The sequence below is a fragment of the Schistosoma haematobium genome, chromosome ZW (assembly GCF_000699445.3).
Source record: "Schistosoma haematobium chromosome ZW, whole genome shotgun sequence".
Lineage (NCBI taxonomy): Eukaryota > Metazoa > Platyhelminthes > Trematoda > Strigeidida > Schistosomatidae > Schistosoma > Schistosoma haematobium.
Genome location: NC_067195.1, coordinates 74,201,612 through 74,225,040, shown reverse-complemented (window position 1 = coordinate 74,225,040; position 23,429 = coordinate 74,201,612). Strand labels below are relative to the sequence as shown.

Below are 23,429 nucleotides of genomic sequence, written 5' to 3'. Positions count from 1 at the left end.
TTAGCTGCTTAATCTATTGGATGACTCATCCATTTCCCTATATATATATGTACATTTACACCTACTACTACTACAGCTACTGCTACAATCGTAGTTCGCTTGCTCTTTCGTTTTGCCTCTCTGCTGTGTGGTCCGAATTATCTGCTAAATAAACTGTAGTAGCTGTTTTCTTTTGCCTTCTGATTTCAAACACTGTCGAAGGTTATATGGTAACGGTACGATGGTGATTAGTTATCGAAGCACAGCCACTACAAGCTCTAATAGTGATTATAAAACTATTAATCGACAATGCTTAGTTACGAATGTTTTCTAATATCAAAAGTTAATGGTGTTCAATGAGGATTGCATATGTTTTTGCAAAATGTCCAGATTTTAGTTATAGAATAATGCATATATCTATTGTATATTGAATCACATGGTTCTGATAAGATTTCCAATTAAGAAACGTTTTATGGAAAGAAAACATTGAAACTATACTAGATATATGATAAAAAGAAAGAAAACAATTGAATAATATGAGAATAGAAGTCTAAACAATATGTTACTATTATGTTTAATAGTTAAAATGCTTATGTTATCATTATTCATGATGATTTTAGTCACACATATTCATAAATTTTATTAAACTATTCATGAGGTGAATAACTCAATAGTAATGTACACTTGATTGTGACGAATGTCATCATTATTTAATTGTTTAGTACTGATCAGATTCTATAGGTTCTTTTGAACTGTATTCATTAGTCAAAGTGACTTGACATCATTTACACTATATTAAAATGTTAGGTGGTTAAAGGTTAGACAATCTGTGTTTCGTGCTAGTTGCCACTCGTCAACAAGTCAATAATTAAAATCTTGAGTTAACTAAGACTTTTTGTAGCATTCGTACCCTCATTACCTTCAATATCTACCTTCATTGTCTTAATATCGATGGTAACATTTCTAACTGTAATACTAGATAACATATGAATATCATATTTGCGCAGATGTATCATTTATCATCTAGTTAATATTTCTCTAATAGTGTAGTTGAAAGAATTTTACAATGAATCAGATGGTATCTAGCATAATCTGATAATATATTCTCATATTATTTTCAGATAAATCTTATATTTAATGCCTTATCAACAGCTTTCTAAACTATCTCTCTTATTTTTTTGAAGTACTCTTCGAATATAATCGAATGCCTGTCTAATCAAAAATTTAGAACAGTTGAAAAAGCTACACTGATTCTTACTGGCTGTGGTAATATCATTCGATATAAAAAAAATACATTTGTCATGCCATTTCGACTTTTCCATTTATGTTTTATTTATTTATTTATTCAAACACATAAACATTGGTACGAGGCACCAAATACATATGCGCCACATAAACCATTCGATTTGTGTGAGGGCTGGGGTACTGCCCGGGTGCCCACACCTAAGCAGGTGGTATTCTTAGGAGGCCACACCCCGAGCCTTGGACCTAAAGGTCTGACCAACAAAGCAATGGAGCATCGTGAGGAGATTCAGTCCGATGGTAGCCGGTGACCAACGATTGGTTCATACGCCATTTGTTCCCTCAGGATACTGGGGCCCATGTGCACCATTGGTTTGGAATCCGGTTAAAGCGCCGGACATTCGCTTTTCGTTCTCTCAATTCCGTAAACAACACCCCCGTCACGAGAAGGTGGATAGATCTTTCGCCTTTTCCATTTATGTAATAAAAATGACAAACAGTTCAAAGGGACATTTCTCTGTTCAATATTCAGTAGTCAGCTTATTCAAATTTAAGTTCACTATGATCGTTTAGAAATACTTTTATAAGTAATAACGGTGTAAGGACTGTTTAGGATAGAAATCACTTTTTAATATAGAAATAACTAATAAATTGTCACTCATTGAATTTATACATCCTTTAAAAGATAAAATACATTAAAGTACATCAAAAATATCATGGGCAACAACAGATGCTAACAACTTGAATTTTAAATATAAACCTTAAGGTCAACTAATATTGTACTTATAAACTGTCATTCAGGTAAACTACTTGTAGGTTATTGTTCAAGTTAAACAGTTGGTAATTTCATTAATAAGAAGTAAAACATTAGTTAGGCAAATATAAGGAAAAAAATGAAAATTAGAAGATAACAAGTAAAGAATAATACAAAACCAATGAATCCAACTTTGAATCATGTTGACTGAAATATTCAAGCGTAAGTTGCAACTTATTTACTAACTTCAATTCAAAAGTTTACAAATCTCAAAAAAGCTCATAACAATATTTCTTGACTTCGTAGATTGATTCTTTTGCCTTGTTTTGGCAAACATTTTTGCAGCTAAATCCTTTGTTAATCTTCATAGAACATCTTGATAGGTGGTGATTGAGTATGAACAATATATATCACAACTATCTTAGCACGCAGCGATTGATAACCGTGTCAAGCAATTTATCACAAATACCTAATACTTTACTTCTATCACAATTGATTGATCACTGGATGGCGATCATTGCCATGCGTGTCTAGTCCTTATTAGTGCAGATCGAATGCTATCGATCATGTTGCAATGTGGCCACAAGTCTAGGTGACTCCACACTGCGGGCACTATATATTGAGATTAGATGGTGGTTGGAGGTAGTCGACAGGAAACCCTTGACCCGGGTTTCGTGCTACTTGGCACTCGTCAGCAAGGTGTACCTGTAATCTTGAGGGAACTGGTGTTCGCTGGCGGATTCGATCTCGTGTCACTCAGCTTCACAGTCAGAGACGTTACCACTGAGCTATCCGAGCCGCGACCGACCTCCTGTAGGACTGACTGTGAAGCTGAGTGACACGAGATCGAATCCGCCAGGGAGCACCAGTTCCCTCAAGATTACAGGTACACCTTGCTGACGAGTGCCAAGTAGCACGAAACCCGGGTCCAGGGTTTCTTGTCGACTACCTCTAACCACCATCTAATCTCAACTTTACTTCTATACTCATTATTAATAACTTGATAGATTCATTATACAAGATCAGTAGTTCAGAATATTAGTGATCAAAAAGTGCAGTTTATCCACATCACTTACCGTTATAATCCGTGTATAGTGAGAAAAATCTTTAGGATAATCAACACTAACTACCTTGAATGATAGTCAAATTTCCAACTAATGAAGAAAAGTATTATAATCTGACATTCTGTCTTTCCTAAACTAAATATTTGCTTTTACATATGGTATTTAATTGAGAATTTAATTGAGAACATAACTTGTTATATGTAACTTAAAAAACAAGAAATGATTGGAAAACACTGTACCCTGATTTGAGGGATCGTTAAGAAAATTTGTTTATATAACAATGAAGATAGCTGAAGTTTTGCTGTTTTTTTGGTGGCAAAGATATAATTCCACTCAGCTTATGAAATAAAATCTTCCAGTTTATATTGTACTGTTTCAATCACTCCATAAAACACTGAAACCACATTACCAAGATAATCATTGAAGTTATCCCGAAAAAAATTGAAGAAACAGTTTTCAGTAGTTATTAATCTGGTGTCAATTATCCCGCTAATCATCTTTTAAGTTTATTTTGAAAGTGAAAATTCCCATTTTGCCATTTGGTAAATAAAAAAGGAACGAATTGAGCTCAATTCGTTCCTTCTTTATTTTGAAAGATTTTTCTTTTACGCCATTTATCTTCATTATTTAGGATATAAATACTTTAATAACTTTATTGATTACTTAACTAATGATATTACAATTTCAAGATTATCTTTAGTGGCTTTCAAATGCAGTAATTCCATAATGGTATCAGTCATAATTACTGATAACACAGTATAATGTTGCATTTCATTGAAAATGTTCTCATTAATCTCATACATGAACTATAACAACCGAGTTTAGTTACATTCACAGTTACAAAAATTATGCAGCTAAAGAGTAGCATTTCCTAACTCAATATCTTATCATTACTTATTTGTGGTCAGTAAAATTTTAAACATATTAGCTGGATCTCGATCAGCAGATGTTAGTGTTCAGAAGACGTAAAACTGAAAAGATATTCTGTTTGCACAGAATATTTTGAGTTCTTTCACTGCTATTTGATGGGTATCAATTAGAAAACTAACAAAAAAGACATGGGACTTTCTGTCATTATTTGAGTGTACCATAAGTTATAGAAATTCCAGTGTGGCCCTCATTTCCTAAGAAAACTACTTTAAACTGAGACTATCGATGGAATCAAAGATATGTATTTGCTCCTTTATCGAACTCACCACTTGGATATACCCACATACTTGAGTTGATGTAATCACTAAGAATCGAACCCAGAATAAATCACTTCAAATACTAGAGCTTTATCCACTAAGTTACTGAGCTTAAACAGTTACTAAATTATGAAACAAGTATGAATTCAATCATAGAGTTTTATATTTTTCCATTGATGATAAAAAAACTGAATCTTCCCGTTAGCTCTAATTTAAGTTTACCAAAAATTATATACAATTCTCAATCTGGAGACAATTCATTCATGATGTACTTCTTTTTTTCTGGTTAGCGTTTATTTAGCGATTTAATTTTCTACGGGATGGGGTCGCTAACCCCATGCCCAACCCTCCTCTTTTGTCCGGGTTTGGGACCGGCAGTAGCCTCCGGAGGGACTCCAGGCGGATTTATGATGTACATTTACCGATAGCAATTAATTAATCGAAGATTTTAAGGTTAACAATTAAGAAATAACAACTGGAAAGAATTACCAAGGACGGGGTTGGATGGTGAGTAGCTAGTAGGCGGCCTATGCTCTTCCATGAGGCGTAACAGGCGTTAGTAGTTAATTAAGAAATACAAATCCTTACAAAAAGAACTCCATCACAAACAACAACTTGACGTACGAAATGACTTTCAAATGTTTTCATTAATTTATTTAATAGTTTTATAAAGTATATGTGAATATTAAATATTGAAACTGTAAATATTAAGGTCATACACACATGGACATTTATAAATACATGCATATATATATATTCAATAAGTTGATAGTTTTTCACGTCAGCCAAAATGTATTCAGGATATTCATATCAACGAATGATAAATGTATTTGTACTATATTACATATTTTAATAGTTCATTACACAACTTTCATATACATTAGCTATGGTTATTGTTTATCTTATCAGTACAGAACTATTCAATAGATTTCATCAGTAATAAAAAAGAAAACATTAACATAAAGCAAAAAACAAATCAAAATGAAGAATTATACGTTTATCTATATACATTCAATCTGTATTAAGTTAATTACAATATAAACAAGTTTATGAATTACTTAACTGATACATATAATTAAATTTTATCAGTTGAGGTGTTGTGGAGATTGTTAGGCTTTTAATTGAAATCATGAGTCAATTGAATCTAGACCACCATGGAAAATCTGGAAGCACTGGACGGTCAACTCGTCCTAGTATGGGACTCCTCAGCAGTGCGCATCCACGATCCCACACCCTGCGAGATTCGAACCAAGGACCTATCAGTCTCATGCCAGGCGCTTAACCAACTAGACCACTGAGCCTGCATCCAATGGTGTTAATGTCTAACTTCAACCAATCCACGAAATTGCGCGACCATCTTCCATTGTCTGAGGTAGATACCTGTTTCTACCCGACACGGATTAGCTCCACTGGTCACGGCGCGAGACTGATAGGTCCTGGGTTCGAATCTTGCGGGGTGCGGGATCGTGGATACGCACTGCTGAGAAGTTTCATACCAGAAGGAAACGGCCGTCCAGTGCCTCTAGGTTTTCCATGGTGATCTAGCTTCAATTGATTCATGATTTCAATCAAAGAATTTAATTTTAATTTTACGGTTGAATGTATCTGCATCCTAGTGCCGGTGTTCACACTAGAACTCTAATATAATACTTTTTGTTGTTGTTTTAATCCTCTAAGGTGTTATCCACCTAACGTTTGGGCTCAGATAGCCACTAGATTATCCTATTGGAATAAGTATTTTATTCACTATTTGAAAGAATTTATATTTTTCGTTTTTTGATATTGAGGACTACAATTGATTAGTAAATATTTACATTCGGTTCCAGGTAAATTTAACTGATTAGTTTCAAATCGAAACAAATGCTCTTCTTGAATTCCATTGCTAGCCACTATAAACCTGTAACCGCATAGAGTTATCTTGGGTATGTTTTAGGGATCGACATATACAAATACAGCGAATTCAATTACAATCCTTAACATAAAAGAAGATAAAAAATACCTTTCAAATGATGTTCTAAATTTGTGTACAAACTAGTAGTAACATGAATTAAAGCTTAGTTTATATAAAGGATTTGAATACGAAAAAAGTCAATTCTAATAACAACTTTCTAAATAAATATAGATAAATCTGTAATTTATTAAAATATGATGATAATAACGCTTTAATGTATTAAAATAAACTATTAAGATTTAGATAGATAATGTGCTACATTGCCTAATGATAGCTGCACATAAGAGAGATTTATTGACATAAGTTCCTGATTGAAGTAAAATGATAGACGTAATCACTAGCCAGAAGACTTCATTTTTATTTGTAGCAACATTTTGAATACACAGCTAAGTATGATTCTCATTATGTTATATCAAGATAAGAGCCAAAATATGGGGGGAGGGGTTCAACATAAATACAAATCGACGTAAATATCTCGACAATACAGGAAGTTATTTTAGCCTGTAAATATCTTGGTAATTATGTCTTTTTTTATCCTACTTATAAAGGACAAACAATAAGGGGTTGTGGAGATTGCTGAGCTTAGATTAGTGTCATGAATGGATTAAAGTTAGGCCACTATTGAAAAACTGAAAGCACTGGACGGCCGATTCGTCCTAGCATGTGACTCCACAGCAGTTTGCATACACGATACTACATGCAGTATTTGAACCCGAGATGCGCACTGCTGAAGAGTCTTACACTGGAACGAAACAGCCTTCCAGTGCTCCCAGGTTTTCAGTGATAGCCTTATATTGATCTGTTCATGATATCAATCTAAGCTCAATAGACAAAGAAATTACAATTGACATAACTAAATAAGTACTATTTGGAATATGGTGATCAGTACACATAAATAACTTATGAAATCCGTATATTAGTTTGTTGATGAGGCTTGTCAAGATATGATTGACATCAACCAGGATAAATGTAGAAGAAACCTAAATACGCTTTATTATAGTGTTTATTCATAAGTAAGATGTCAATCATTTAGTATAGAACGTAAAACTTAATTCTTAGTTTATATCGTGATCTCTTCCATAGTATGATGACTTACAATATTTTCGTTAAAAATACACATCACGTCTCAAGAATACTCACTGACTTGTTGAATTATAAACTATTGCTTATATATGCAGTAGTTTTCGTAAACATCTGACCGATTGAAATCGAATAGTTCCAACATAACACAGAGGAATCTGATCCGAGGTCTTCTCTTATAATAAAATAACATGGTTCAATTTGGAATGGCTTGGAATATCCCTTTGTTGATAATTTTGAGTAAAATTTGATCAATCTTGGTTGATACATTTGCATATTACGTGGATTACCTCGATTTGGCCATCATGACATACATTAATACAGAATGGATGGAATGTGGTTAACAGACGGACTAGTCAGCTGGGTGTACCCGCATCTCAGAGTTGATGTTAACTCCAGGACTCGGATCCAGTATTTTTCGTTTCAAACACCGTTATTATTACTATTGACATAACATTTGTTCAATTTTTTCGTAATATTCAGGCTCATAGTTCAGTGGTTCGAAATCATTTTGAATTGTACGGCGAAAGTTAACACTAGTCAAAAACAATGTGAATCATCATGTTTTTATGCGGACGTACCTAATCAAAACTACATTCGTTTTTTATTAACTTGCGTATTTCCCAATTAATGAAGGGTTTAATCATTTACAAACATAATCTAAGCAGTTTAATATTTAAGAGAAACTTGTGCAGAATACATGAAATCCAAGCAAACGTTCATCTACCGTACAAACAACTATGAACTAGTAAGTGATACTTGAAAACCAAATTAAATGATGTTTACTTGCAAACAATTTTAAACGTATTATACATATACTGTCATTTATCACAGATAATTGGTATAATCCTACCTGAGATATCATCTATTAAATAATACTGGTTTCCTTCTCGAAGGATGGAGTGAACTGAAAACCCTCAGTACAACAGATGTTAAAGAGTGTGTATCCGCAAATTTTATATGCATTCTAAATCAAAATCATTCGTTCAATAATTCAATATCATATGATTATCATTTTGAATCACTGCTTATTTAAGATATTCAGAGTGACCAACGCATAATGTTACTACTATTAAGTACTCAGTAACATAGTTTTCACTATCAATCAAACAAATAGATTACAAAATGGTCATGTTTAAATTTACTTATCATCACTACTTTTGATGTATAGTATTGATTTGTTTACTTACATTTGGTATGTAGAATGTGGAAGTAAAAATGTAGGGTTATATTACCTGAGAAGCATCATCGACGAACAAGGAGGTTCAGATACAGACGTAAAGGCGAGGATTGACAAAGAAAAGGCAACATTCCCTCAATTGAAGAACATATGGAACTCAAAACAAATGTCAACCAATATCAAAGTCACAATCTTCAATATGAACGTCAAGACAGTCAGTTCTACTGTACGGAGCTGAAACTTGGAGAACTACTACAACCATCATCAAGAAGGTTGAAGTATTTATAAATAGTTGTCTACGCAATATACTCAACATCCATTGGCCGAATGCCATCAGCAACAGCCTTCCGTGGGAGAGAACAAACCAGCTTCCAGTTGAAGAGGAAATTAGGAAAAGACGATGGAAATGGATAGGACATACATTACGAAAATCATCAAACTGCATCACGAGGCAAGCCCTAATTTGGAATCGTGAAGGGAAGCGAAAAAGAGGAAGGCCAAAGAACACATTACGTCGTGAAATAGAATTCGATATGAAAAAGATGAACAACAACTGGAAAGAGCTGGAAAGGATTGCCCAGGACAAGGTTGGATGACCAATGCTTGTGAGCGGACTATTCTCCTTCACGAGGAGTAACAGGCGTAAGTAAGTAAACGAAATGGTCTGTGTATTCCTGTCGAAGTTCAAAAACATAATCAAGAAATTCTTTATTATATTCATAGTTTTTCCCATCTTTCCTCCTAAACTAGTGAATGTTTTGATAAACAATCTGTCCTATTCATTTGAAAAGAAGTACAGAAACGAAATTGATTACAAAACTAAATTTTAAAAAAAGTGTATAATCTAGTGTGTTGTAGTGAAATGACATAGAGTAAAGTAGATTGATGAAAGAAAGAACAAAAACGAAGGTAATAAATAATGAAGAGGGGTGTTTTGGAAAGTGAAGGTGATTTTCATGGTAACCTATGTATTTCATTGAATTTTGTTGAGTTTTTTTTTGTTTATTACTAACAAAACAGATTTTTATTAAAGTGTTACAGTAATTAAAACATTTTAAAAACAAAGTTATTCATTCTGAATACAAAAACATCAATCAACTCATAAAATGTAATTATGATGTGTAATAAAATGTAATGAAACATTTATGTTTCCTACTCAACTCTATCCTATAATTGATACTAATACTTATAATATTGTTACTAATACAATGGTTGTAGTGAATGAAGAATTCAGTGGGAGGAACAATCAGTCTATTATCATACATTAAATACTTCATTCAGAAATCATCTATCAACTGTGTCAAACTTCATTGTTTTTTTATTGCTAATACAATTACTCTCTGTTCTCATTCTCTTTGATTTGATCTAATCAACTTTCTAATGTTAGACATCTCATTTATGATTAGTATTCCATACTACTTATGTCTGTTGACTTAAATACTATACACCACATTATTAATATTACGATCCTAATTATTGGAATATTATAAATAATAACATGAATTCGCTTTGTTTTGTTTTCTTAACTGAAAGAAATCGTTTTTTTTTCTGTCTGAAAATTTACACAACGTTGATTAACCGATCCTATCATCAAAGAATTTACGTTAGTTGACCAATATAAATTAGATAATACTAGTTCATTATCAAATCCTATTTTAAATGTACACTATTTCATAGTAAAGAAATAAATTATAAAATGAATATTGTGATAATAGATACAAGGTTTTCAATGAGCATTTCCATGTATTGATTTCTTTATAATAAATAATTAATTGTGTAGAAGTGATACTAGTATATTTTATTGTCACTAGTATAGGGGTTGCGGAGATTATCAAGTTTTTTTTTATTGATATCCTGAACCGATTGATGTTAGACCACTTTTGGAAACCTATAAGCACTGGACGGCCGTCTCGTCATATTGTTGGACTCCTCAGCAGTGCACACCTGCGATCTCATTGCCGAGATTCGAACCCATAGCCTTCACTCTCGCGCGCGAACGCTTAACCTACTGGACCACTGAGTCAGCATCCAATGTTGATAGTGTCTAATCTCAACCAATCCACGAAATTGCGTGACCATCTTTCATTCTACTAAGGTAGATATCTGTCTCTACCCGACATGGATTAGCTCCACTGGTCACGGCTTCTCACTAGAACTCCGAGAATTCCCTCACGAAGCTAGTCATCAGTCGTTTAGAGACAGGTATCTACCTCAGTTCAATGGAAGATGGTCGTAAAATTTCGTCGATTGGTTGATGTTAGACACTATTTTATTGTTAGTTATAAGAATAGTCTTGAAACTTGTCTATACATCATTGTCCTGTATCATATGTTTTCTCCATAAACCATTATCTTATCTTTCAAATGAAACAAAATAAATAGCATCTAATAGGCAAATAATCTATTAGTCTATCAAAATCATTATACAGAATCAGATTAATTATTGCACATTGATATGTATACATATATATGATGATTGGTTTAACCAACTAAATCAGTGTTACATTAGTTAGTTATTTAGTTAATGTTCTACTCACTAAATAACAAAGCCTGGTTATAATTGATGTTTCATATGATTGAGCTAGTCAAACTAAATAATCCTATTACGTTATATTGTTTCTTTATACTGATTGAAATGAAACTTATTTCCAAGTTTCTTTCACTCATTGCCATTAGCTTCTTTTTTTGTGTTGAATGTAGCGCAATACAGAGTTCAGTCACTCAAGAGAGTTTGTTACCTGAATATTGTCTAATGTTTTATAAATTGAAAACCCAGTATTACAACAAAATGCAAACATGTCTGTCAGTTTCAGTTATCTTTCATTGAAACATAAAAATCCTCGTGTAGTAAACACAAAATAGTTCTTACTCCGTCACCTTGGCATATTTGAGCAACTTAGCACCATAAGTTTACCTAAACATTAGTTCTTATATGTAGTCTTTCTTTTATATATTACTACCATTGAAGTAACTACTTTTATGAATTTGGTGTTCATTTTATTGTGCTAATGAGGTGTGTCAACTTGGACCGATGCATAAATGTGTCTGGTTCTACGTTGTAGCTAACTGACTGACTGAAACATTATTCCTAATACACGGAAGAAAAATCCTACTTCCCAATCAAATAAAATAATTTTATTCACCCATTCAATCGATCTGTCGACTGATCAATATTTTGTAATATATTTTTAGTATTATAGAATTCATCCAGTAAATTATTGGTCCATATCAATCAAATCAGTATTTTGTCAAAACAACTAGGTCATGACAATATTAACTATATGTTATATCCTGATGAGAATCATAAATGGTAACTTTTGGGATCGATTTATAGACCAATACTATGCGTATATTTTTATCGTATAATTGTCAAGTAACTAAACTATTCATATTCCCATCCCTCTTATCATAAGCTTTATTTTGACCTATGAACTATAATTATACGATTTGCCATTCTTGAGTTATACCCAGTCTATCAATTACTATCTCCCTTATTCACAGCCACATTTGGTTGAATCTCGAATAAATTTTGTTTCCTATTTTATGGTACGATGTCGTCTGTTTGATTGGTATATAAACCCAGTATGTTTGAAATAAATGATTCATATCGCAGAGTCTGAGATTGGTGTTCTGGACTTAACAGAATCAGGACCAATAAGGACTGCTCATACAGGTTTTATACGTCACTGGTCCTATCGATAATTCACTGTTCTCTAATTGTCGATATCATCACGTTATACATTAACAGGACACGGGGCACAAGTTATAATACTATTCATATATACATATTGTTATAACGGAAATTTTATAAATCAACTATTATAGACGAAACCTTAGATTCATCCTTGTTTACTGCAACAAAAAACACATTTTACTTAATGATCTCTTTTAATTTTTATAAGTCGAAATATATTTTTGCCATTTAAACACACAATCAAATTTGAACCAAATATAAAACAAGACAACACACACTACTTACAAATATCCTCATGAGTAGTGTCCACTACAAATTATTATTGAATTAGAACTTTTCATAAGTTTACTAACTAAATTCTAACTGAATCACCATCTTGTTGTTCTCAATTATATTTAATAATGATTATTAGAAAGAAATAAAAAAAATGTTACTAAGGATAACTCAGTTAATTTATTGATTTCGCAAATTATTTACTTATATTAATAATTAGTGTCAACTACTACCAGTTTATTGTATTTAAAATAATATCACTAACCGGATATTTAAAATGTCACATGTCTATAACACTGTAATTTTTGATCTGTTGAGATTTTCTGGTTGATGAATATCTTCATGTGAATGATTTAGTTTTAGCTTTGAGTTGATCCATATCAATTATTGTCCGTTGTATTTTATCTTAACAAATTAATAATATCAGATGGGTTTTGTGGAGATTGTAGTAATTTTAATGGTTAAGATCATGAGTCAGTTGAAGCTAGACCACCATGGAAAACCTGGAAACACTGGACGGCCGTTTCGTCCTATTGTGGGACTCCTCAGCAGTGCGCATCCACGACCTCGCCCCCTGCGAGATTCGAACCCAGGACCTACTGCTGAGGAGTCCCACAATAGGACGAAACGGCCGTCCAGTGTTTCCAGGTTTTCCATGGTGGTCTAGCTTCAACTGACTCATGATCTTAACCATTGAAATTAATAATAATTTAAGATAGTTATGCTTAACAAATTGTTCCTTATTTTCCTATAAACAACAGATAGTACTGAAATCAATGCTTTGGATATTGATTAGAAATAAATCAATAATTTCATAGTAAAATGTCCAGAGATTCACTGTCTAAAACATAACCCAGATAATTGAAGGACTAAATTTTAGTAATCCGATGTTCTGAACCACAGTAGAATATATATAATAAATGATAAGATTAATGATGTTAACTTTTTGTACAACAAAACTGTTGTTTATAGATGATCAAAATAAGATGGGTGTTAAATTAAAAATGATGCAACTTAATAATAATACAGTGATGATTAGACTGCTGTGTTGCAGGTTGTAAGCCTGGTTCATTTAATTCAATTCAAACAGTCTAATAGTATCACACATACTTACATAAAATGTTCAGTTGAAATCAAACCAAATCGTGGCATCATTCGTCGAAGTCAGTAATTTCTAGCTTGAGTGATGTTGATAAATCCAGACTACTTGGTTGGGGTCAGTGCGACTATCGTAACTAATGGTTGGAGACTGTGTGTGACATGGCCGAAAATCTATCACAATGGCGTGAGTGTATACACTCTTTGTCTTCCCTGAAACCGTAAGATCAAAGTTATTTTATACCTTTCTTTTCTACGAACTAATTATTTCTCCCTGTATTATATCCTTATATGCGATCTTTCTTTTATATATTACTATCATTGAGGTAACTACTTTTATGAATTTTAAGTTCATCTTGTTGTGTTAATGAGGTATGTCAACTTGGACCGATGCATATATGTGCCTGGTCTTAAACTGTGGCTGACTAACTGACTGACTTAGTTGAAATCCAAAGGGAATACTCTGAACTTTATAATTATTTTATGACTTACAATAAATTATAGATTTATTGAGCTTTTGAAATAGGATTTGAAGTATGATTGCTGTGGAATGGTTATGAATGTGATTCGGACGAAACCAAACTAACCAAGCTTTTCACATCCTATTATCGAAACAAATGAGTCACAGCTTCTTTTATAAAAAACCTTTAGCCATCATCATTGAGAAATACTAACCTGGAGGATAAATGGCACATTTAGTTAGATGAGTAATTTTATTTTTTAGTTACAGATTTTAAGTATTTGAAGTTGATAAACTGTTTTCACTTAATTCTTCTACCAAGCACAAGATATGTAAAAGAGTTGTTTGATATTCAGCTGGATGCCTAGCTATTAATACACACTTTAGCGGGTCTCGAAATAACATGAAAATGAATCAATACTTTCATCTTTTGGGTGAACCCCTAATAATTATACTACTGAGCTTGCATCCAATGATGTTATTAACTAACTCCAATCAGTTCACATTATCGCGTAACCCACACTTATTGCCTGAAGTGAATAGCTACCTCATACCCTAGATGTTAAGAAATTATCCTTTGAATTGTGCCGAAATAACACCACTCTATACAATTAATTATCTACGTCTATTAATTGAATTAACCGAGTTCAATACTTAATAACATATCAAAACCCATGACTTTAAACCCAGTGATTAGAACATGAATAAGTGTATTATGTATATGAAAAAAATATCCCTTTTCCCTTCCCAATTTCCTCTTGTTATATTAGTTATTATGCGATTAAATTTTGATCTAATTTCATATAAATCAAATGAAACACTTCACTGTTATTTTAATTCGTGTTTAACCTTTTTTAAAGTGTTAAAACTGATTATGTTACTTCCCCCCCCCCAAAAAAAAAGAGAAACACAATTTCGACTGTAAATTCATTCACCGTTGTTGTTTATGGTTTTTTCGTTAAGAAAAGATTAAGAGAAAAATATTTTTCTCGTCGGAAATTAAATAACCAAATTCATTATAATAAGAATCCATGTACATTCTACCGTTTTAATTTCCTTATTGGAATAAATGAATCACAATTATTATTTAATATTTGATAGATAGATAGATAGTTGATTAGTGGTAAATTATATGAATAATAATTTTAATAGTTGAGATCATGAGTCAATTGAAGCTAGACCCCCATGGAAAACTTGGAAGCACTGGATGGCCGTTTCGTTCTATTGTGGGACTCCTCAGCATTATCTCAATTATTGAAATTACTGTAATATCCACAAAACCTCTTCTGATACTATACGAATATTAGTAAGTGGTTAAAGCAACCTCCGTTATTAATCTACAAGACTGAATTCTTATATAGCAATTCTTCTACAATCAATATCGATTATGGTTAATTTCTGTTAAGACCTTTTATTAACTTACTTAACAGACAATGTTGTTCAAACAGTAACAACTCATTTAACTGTTTATACTATTATGATCACTATCTTGTCTGTATAAACGTGCTTGCTTGATTACATTTGACAGCTTACACACAAATCTCTCTCTCGCTAAAATGTTAGTTACTTAAATATCGCTCGAATCCTATTATTAACCTTTGCGTTTCCCTGCTGTGCCCTTATTAGATTTGACTATAAATTTGATCGCATACACACAGATTCGCCTTTGTGCTTCAGAATCGCTTGATGTGCTTGTAGATTTGTGATGTGTGCTATTCGCTAATAAACCGTAGTCGCCACTTCTTATTTTTTCTGATTTCAAACACCGTTAGAATTTGTATAATAACGGTTATCAAAGTGATTGATTGACGAAGTCAAGCCACTACACTTACACCAGTCGTTTTGGTATATGTGTATCTTGTGAGAATTGTCATTACCTATCCATTTTGTCATACAATATTTCAAAATGTATGGATTAACTATTAGTGAACATTAGGTTAATTCAAAGCATTATTATTAATAATGATACAAACATTATCAACGTTAAGCAAATTAGAGTCTACCTAAACTCAAAAGCTCAACCGACAACACATTGATGAATATTCTCTTTTGAAATCATCCCCCTCTTCTTACTGTCATATGATTATAACTATTAAAATATCATTGATTTATGTAGCCGCGTTATATCTGCTTTGAGAATAACACCTCATTTATATTTACTTTGGATTCAAATTACATTAATTACTACTAGTTTGTACGTTCCATATAACTGTAATGTATATTTTGAAAATGATAGACAAGTTTTATAGCTTAAATGGATGATGCGAGTATGACATACTTTAATAATAACGGATTAATTCACATGATTCACCCTTTGAATTGAGTATAATAAAAATATATTTTACTGAAATCTATAATAATCTAGCAGTTCACCAGATAAACACTAATTATTCATCTAGTCCCATTCAATTCATTGAATTTATACAGTTGAACAATAAGAAAATTTATTCTCCAAAATGTAATTAAGATACGTTTAGAAAAAAAACGCAATAATAATAATAATAGATCAAATCACCAAGAAAAAAAACATTTTTGTCACTGTGATCAAGACCTCGGGTTTGATCGGTAAAAAAAACAGCATGTAATAATAATAATAATGTGGTCACTTAAGGTCAACAATATTGATTTCCTGTGTTTTTCTGCTAATCATTCTTATATTTGTATTTCAAATATATATATATATATATATATATATATATTTATATATATATATATATATATATATATACATAGTTTTTCTGTTGAACTTCCGTTTCCATTAGTTACACATGTATGCTTTTTCATGTGTTTTTCTCTCTTCCCTTGGAATAATATGCACTTAATCAAGGTTCCTTTTAACTTTAGCTTCCTGAAACAACATCAACTAATACAGTTCAATGTTCAATTTTGGGAATATACAGTTATTGATTGTCATATGTGTGCCTTCATAGCTATAAATATATGAGCTCATATGGTTGTACATGTGTTTTATTAATTTAATTTAACTAATTATTTTCAAAAGAGTGAATTATTTCAATAATGAGAATAATTTACTGCTTAAGTTAAGATTATGTAAGTTAAATGAAATGTAATCATTAAATTAATATAGTATGGGATTAAGAGTCTAACGTTTAAGAACTCAGTTGAAAACGTGAAGATCTTGTATTTTATTTCGGCTGGGGTCGCAGATGATCACTGCCGAAGAGTCCTGTTCTAGGACGAATCATATGCCCAGCAGTTCCAAATTATTAAGGACTATTTATTCGAGATCCGTCTGTGATGTAAACTATGGAACACATAGTTTGTGTTACTTTAAAGAGCATTTATTGAGCGGCAAGACTGATCACTCACTGAATGAAGTAATTTAACTCGATATATCTGGAAAATATTTGAGTAGCGGAACGAATTCAGATTTCTGTGCTTTAGGAATCATAGCTATAATAGATATACTGTTAACACTTTTAATTTACAAATAAATGGCTTTCCATAGCTATTAGCTGAGCGTTAATTTGATAAGTGATATATATCCAGGGAACTGGAAGGTGTGTTACCCAATGCCATAGTCATAAAATGCTGATACCTCGAAACCTAGATGTAGAGCTTCCTGTCACATAAAACTGATAACGAACACTTCAGTAAGCCATATGCATACACCATAACAAACACTTTTCAATGATATTCTAATAAGTATGTTTTATAAAAACCAAAAAGACTATAGTAATTATCTGGAGTTAATTGAAACGAATAACCGTAAAACAGCACTCACTAATTCCTTCACTAAGTGTCAACAGTTCACAATTAAGAAATCTGAAACTTTGATTCCGTTTTTTTACTTGGACTAATGACTCATAAAATTATAGCAGTAGAATCTTTTACAAAACACGTGGATTTGTTATTTATTATTTAATATAATAATGTTTTTTTTCAATCTGTTCAACTACTGGCAAAGACTCAGGTAAAGGTTTTGAATATGCGTTGTCGATTCATTATTTGAAACCAGTGATATAGAAATAGACTTCATTACTATTACAGCAAAAAAAGAAGACCAGGGAACACATAGTGTTACAAGCCGTTCTTATCAAATATAAATATAATTTTTTGATCCGGATCATAAAAAATGTGAAAATGTGACCGGAAGAAAACAAATTAGAAAATTCTGTTGTGAGTTCATTTTCACTAAAAACCAACTTTTTTGATCTTACAGAATAACTTGATCTAGAATATCCCAAGTTCAGTTTTTTTTTCTGTTTAACCTTCAATCACTAAAGTAGGAAAGAATATCTCTGGAACAATCCGGAATTGATACTCAGTACAACATTGATTAATAAAACTTATGAGTAATCACAATCAAAAGCCAAATTTTTTTGTTTTCAATTTGACTATTCTCCACTAAACTATTTAATTCATACATATCTGATGACCATTGACTCTTAAAAAACTTAGTTTTTTAGAGGTGGTGTGTTATCACTGTCGGAATGATTCGAAATCTACCTGTGACTACTCTAAAAGAATTTATAATCATGTTTAAATAATCAGAAAAATTCCTTAATGACTATAATTATTAAAATAAAAATGTATCAAAATAACCAACTGATCAATCCACTGTGTGTGCATACTTTGGATCCGTTGGCCAGCAACAACCTAATGTGGGAGAGAACAAACTAGATCCCAGTGGACGAAGAAATCAAGAAGAAGCACTGGAATTCGATAGGGCAAACACTGAGGGAAGCATCCAACTGCGTCACAAGACAAGCCCTCATATGGAATCCTCAAGGCCGAAGGAGAAGAGGAAGACCAAAGAACACATTACGTCGAGAAATGGAGACCGACATCAGAAAAATGAACAAAAGTTGGACAGAAATGGAAAGTAATGTTCATGACAGAGTGCGTTGGAGAATGCTGGTCGGCGACCCATGCTCCATTAGGAGTAACAGGCGTAAGTAAGTAAGTAAGTGTGCATGCGATATAATATGTCATTCCTCTGAGCACTAGTACACTTCTCTATTCAACAGTGATTGACATGTTGAGTAAAGTAGGAACAATAATTGCAACAAAATAATATGGAATCATTCATTTCATTGAGTCTCTACAGTTGTTTACAACTTACAAAAAGAAACCATTATTCCTTAGAAAAAGAAACAGGATAAGTTAACATACTTTATATAAGAAAAGTCTTCGATTAAGTTAGGTTCGACAATTACAGATAGTAAAACGCAACAATTATGGAAGAACTAGAAAAAATATTGTTCATCTATACATTAAATCTGTGCTAAAAAAAATACTGAAAAACTGAGCAGAGAATGGAAAGGGAATATTTAGAAATGGACAATTTATGTAATAAGGGAAAACAACATTGAATTAGTGAGTAAAGCCCAGAGCAAAATCAGCGACATAAGAAATTAGACTAAGGGTCATAGAAAAGAATCTACGAAACAAACTCATGAAAAGAGGTCACTATAGCAAAGCAAAATTAATAGTTATACCTTATTGAATACATAAATCTAGTTTAAATCTTTTTATAGAGACGGTTCGTTCTAGTATTTCATTATATAATTATAAATGTTAGCTGATAAACGTGATCATGCCTTTCAACTACAGTTAATTCCCATACAATTTCATCTAGGTAAACGGTTGAATGTATTATACTTCCATGGTTAGTGTTTTTCGTTTGTCAAATTTTATAGATGAGAAAAATTGCGATCTGATGTGTCTTAAAAAGACAATCGTTTCATATTACAAGTAAAAAGTTATACGAATAAGTCATGTTTATGTGATTCGTTGTATTATATTTTATGACCTATGACATACTCTTAAGGTTCCATGAGTATATCAGTTTATTGTATTTCCTTTCGTAAGTATTTTTGTGCGTTACTTTATTATCCCTAAATAAAACTGAATTGAACCTAGTTGGGTAGCTATTAGAAATCATGATATGTATTGCTGTATATTCCCATACTAGAACAAATCACCTATCTAATACCTTCTGATTTTCAGTGGTTGTCTAACTTAGATTGAGTCGTGATCTCACTAGCACTGAACAACCTCTACCAACTGTCTATACTGAAAACTGGATACATATGCCATTGAACTATTGACTCATATTGGCAAGATTATAAGTGTATTAGCCATAAAACAATACAAGAAATAATAGTCAGTAGTGTGAAAATGTCACATTGCCAGTATCATCTCTACCTTGTTCTTTCGTCAAATATACTATAACAAATATTATTAGTGCTAATCTTTGGCTTGGCTTTGACCTTTTATTCCAAATAATTAGTTATTTGAAGTATTATTAGTTTTAAGTGAGTATTTAAACAGCTGTGTATTTCTATCATATAAGATAGGATTATGGTACATTAGAACTGTAGTTTGATAAAAGTCACATAATTTAAGTGATGCATGTTACTATTGTACTTCAAAGCAAAATTAATAATGAAAGTAAATCTTTGTTTAAATGTATTTACATATGAAATTAGTTTGAATTTGAAAAATTGTAGTTTTAAGGGAAATAGTGATCAGCGAAGGGATCTCTTTTCAACGAAATTATTATCAAGTTGAAAACAGATCCCTTCGTTGAACTTCGTGTTTTAATTTTAATGTTTAAATGGGAATTATCTGTCAAAATAGTGATCAGATGAACCATATAAGATAACTGTTGTTTATATCTAAACACAAGTAATAATTTTGCTTTTTGAGAGGAATTACTCTTAGCTTAACACAGGAATATTTAAAATAATTGTAAATAAACAAAACAGATCTTACTTAAATTATACTAACAAACCCAAAATGGTGTCAATGTTTCGACTAATAAGAAACAAACATTCAAAAACAAATAAATCCGACCTTTATTTTCTTTGGAAACTTTCTGATGTTGATATAAATAAAAAAAATAGGTATAAGAATAAATGAACCAACACAAATCGAAATTATGACCCTTTTAGACCCACCCTTTATGGTCCTAAAGGTAATATTTTTACCATAAGGGTTATGGATCTTGATCTCCATGCAGAATAATGTCATTGGCATCCATCATTGATGGTTACCGTTTGGTAGGTTTGCCTATGATTTAAACAATTAAATGATAACTGAATGCTGCTTCAAAACAAGAGATTTCAATCCCAGTATATATATATATATATATATATGTCGGCGAAATATTCAAATTTCCAATTCTATCCCTCTACTAAACTATTATCTGTACTAATACATCAGTGAAATTTTATCATTATAAATCCACAACATATCTGTAAAGCAGTGTAATCAGCACTTACCACATATAAATGTTAAATAGTGTAAAAAGTAGTAATCTGTACAAAATCAATAATCATTTAATACTCACTTTATCAATTTTCTTTTTAAAGTAATCCTTATGTTTATTTTTAAATCGTTGACCCGTCTCAACTTGGTATGGTACAGTCAATAGTCCTTCGGTTTTTTCTGATAAATCGATACCAAGTGTAGCGGCAGCTTTTGCACTGATTCGCATAGATTTAATTGCACCATTTGGATCAATAAGAACTGGTAATGAATTGATCGTTGGTTTGTTAAAAACATTAAGAGACTGGTCTGTATCAGTATCACTTTTACTTAATTCCACTGAATGAGTTTGATCTTCTTCATCAGTTAACTGACTATCAGCTAAGGTTAGATGTTCACTTGTCTCTTGAGCAATTTGTTCGGCTTTTTCTACTTGAACTAAATTACGTGCGGTTTGCACTAGCCTGGCTACACTAGAACCTGAACTGGAACTATCACTATCATCGTTATCATCTTCGTTATTACCATCGTTTGGATCAGGATCATCTCCAAAATCCATTTCATCTCCATAGTTAACATCAATATGTGTTTCAACTTCTCCACTTCTTGACATAACATTTTCTACTGGAGCTACGTTATTATCTTTCATAACATCCTTATCAAAAGAATAATGATCAGTTCTCTGGAAATCACCCTGTTCTAACGTATTTAATTCATATGATATGTTTGATTGTGTATTTATATTCTCTGAATTCGATGTGACTTCTTTCTGATCCAAGTTATCAGCCATAAAGAAATGAATTTCACTGTCTTTCGATAACTATTTACGTGTATATATTTAATAAATATGTATATATTTATCCAAAAAAATCGATGAATGATACCGTGGAAAGTATAGTTGTTCTTTAAAGAAAATACTCCACATTCATAATTGGTGTAAATAAGGTTAAATAAGGGAAATTTCCTTTTTCTGTTTAATTCAAACTTAGTCAACTGTTTTAAGGTTAGAAAATGATCTGAATAAAATAAAACTATCGTGCTATAAATTTCATAGTATAAACAAGTTTTGATTGGCCAATGTGTTATTAGCCAATCAGAATCCAGTTTAGGATCAGCTGTTAGGTCAGTGATAGATATAAGGTAGCCAAATTTTCCCCATCAACTTATGAAATAATATAAAAGGTATACATTGACTGCCATACGGGTTTTTCTTATTTACCGACTAATTTAACTTTTTTTTGTTTGCTAATTGTAATCAAGAATTGTATCTTTTAAGAAAGAGTTTTTTAACATATTGCGTTTTAATCACTGAAAAATTCCCATCATCTTATAAACACAGATATATGAACGAAGAATATTCTTTTCAATAAATTCTCTCCTAGTTCTGCAACTATTTATCCAAATTAGTAATCCATAAAATTGTCGGATTTAAGGCAAATACATCGTTTATAATTAAACAGGATGCGTTTATGATTGTTTGTAAAATAATATCTAGTAGTTTATATATTGAAATGACTAATATGTGATGTTAGCTTGTATAAGTTTAAATGTTAAGTAAAATTTTGAGATTAATAACCAGAATTAATATGACAATCGTGGAGTAGTAGAGGTGACAGTTTAGTCATAAAATGAATCTTTGGTCAGCGATTACATGATATTTAGAATGATATAAATCAGTTAAGTAATTATGAATATTATTATTATCATCAGCTTTATTTAATATTATATTTTTGGTACAATATAGAATTCTTAGCATAAAGTATTTCAACAAGTTTCCGTTTCTTTCTTCTTGGTCGGTCCTGGCGATAAATATTGAGTGATCGCCAGTTAGATGTTAGCAGTTCAGTAAATGAACATCTGAATAATGTGCATTCTTTTCGCTGTATATTGCCAGCAACCACATTGGCTCTTATTGAGTTTTTTGTAACTTCGACAACAAAAGGTTGTACACATCATACGATTAATAAACATAATGATATATTAAAACAAACAAAAATAGATAACTTGTTGAAATATCTAGATTGGAGGAACAGGTAGCCCAGATGCTCAAGCATGCCGCCCTTGTTGTGAGAATTCTATATTGTACCAAAAATATAATATTGAATAAAGCTGATGATAATAATAATAATAGGGGTCGATGCTAAAACTGTTAACAGATCAATCCTAGCTCACTTAATACAAACGGGTCATACAGCTAACATTGAACAGCTATTTACAGTAATGAATCATTTT

At 31.8% G+C, this 23,429-nt stretch overlaps 1 protein-coding gene across 1 annotated transcript in view; it reads right to left on the bottom strand.

Moving 5' to 3' along the window:
* RGS3_2 (Regulator of G-protein signaling 3) overlaps window positions 1-22,219 on the bottom strand; it is a 74,036-nt gene extending 51,817 nt beyond the window's left edge. The window contains exon 1 of the mRNA XM_051218865.1: window positions 21,280-22,219. Coding sequence (XP_051072457.1) covers window positions 21,280-21,987 — 708 coding nt within the window. The 5' untranslated portion in view covers window positions 21,988-22,219. The remainder of the gene's footprint in view (window positions 1-21,279) is intronic.
* Between the last annotated feature and the right edge of the window lie 1,210 nt (window positions 22,220-23,429).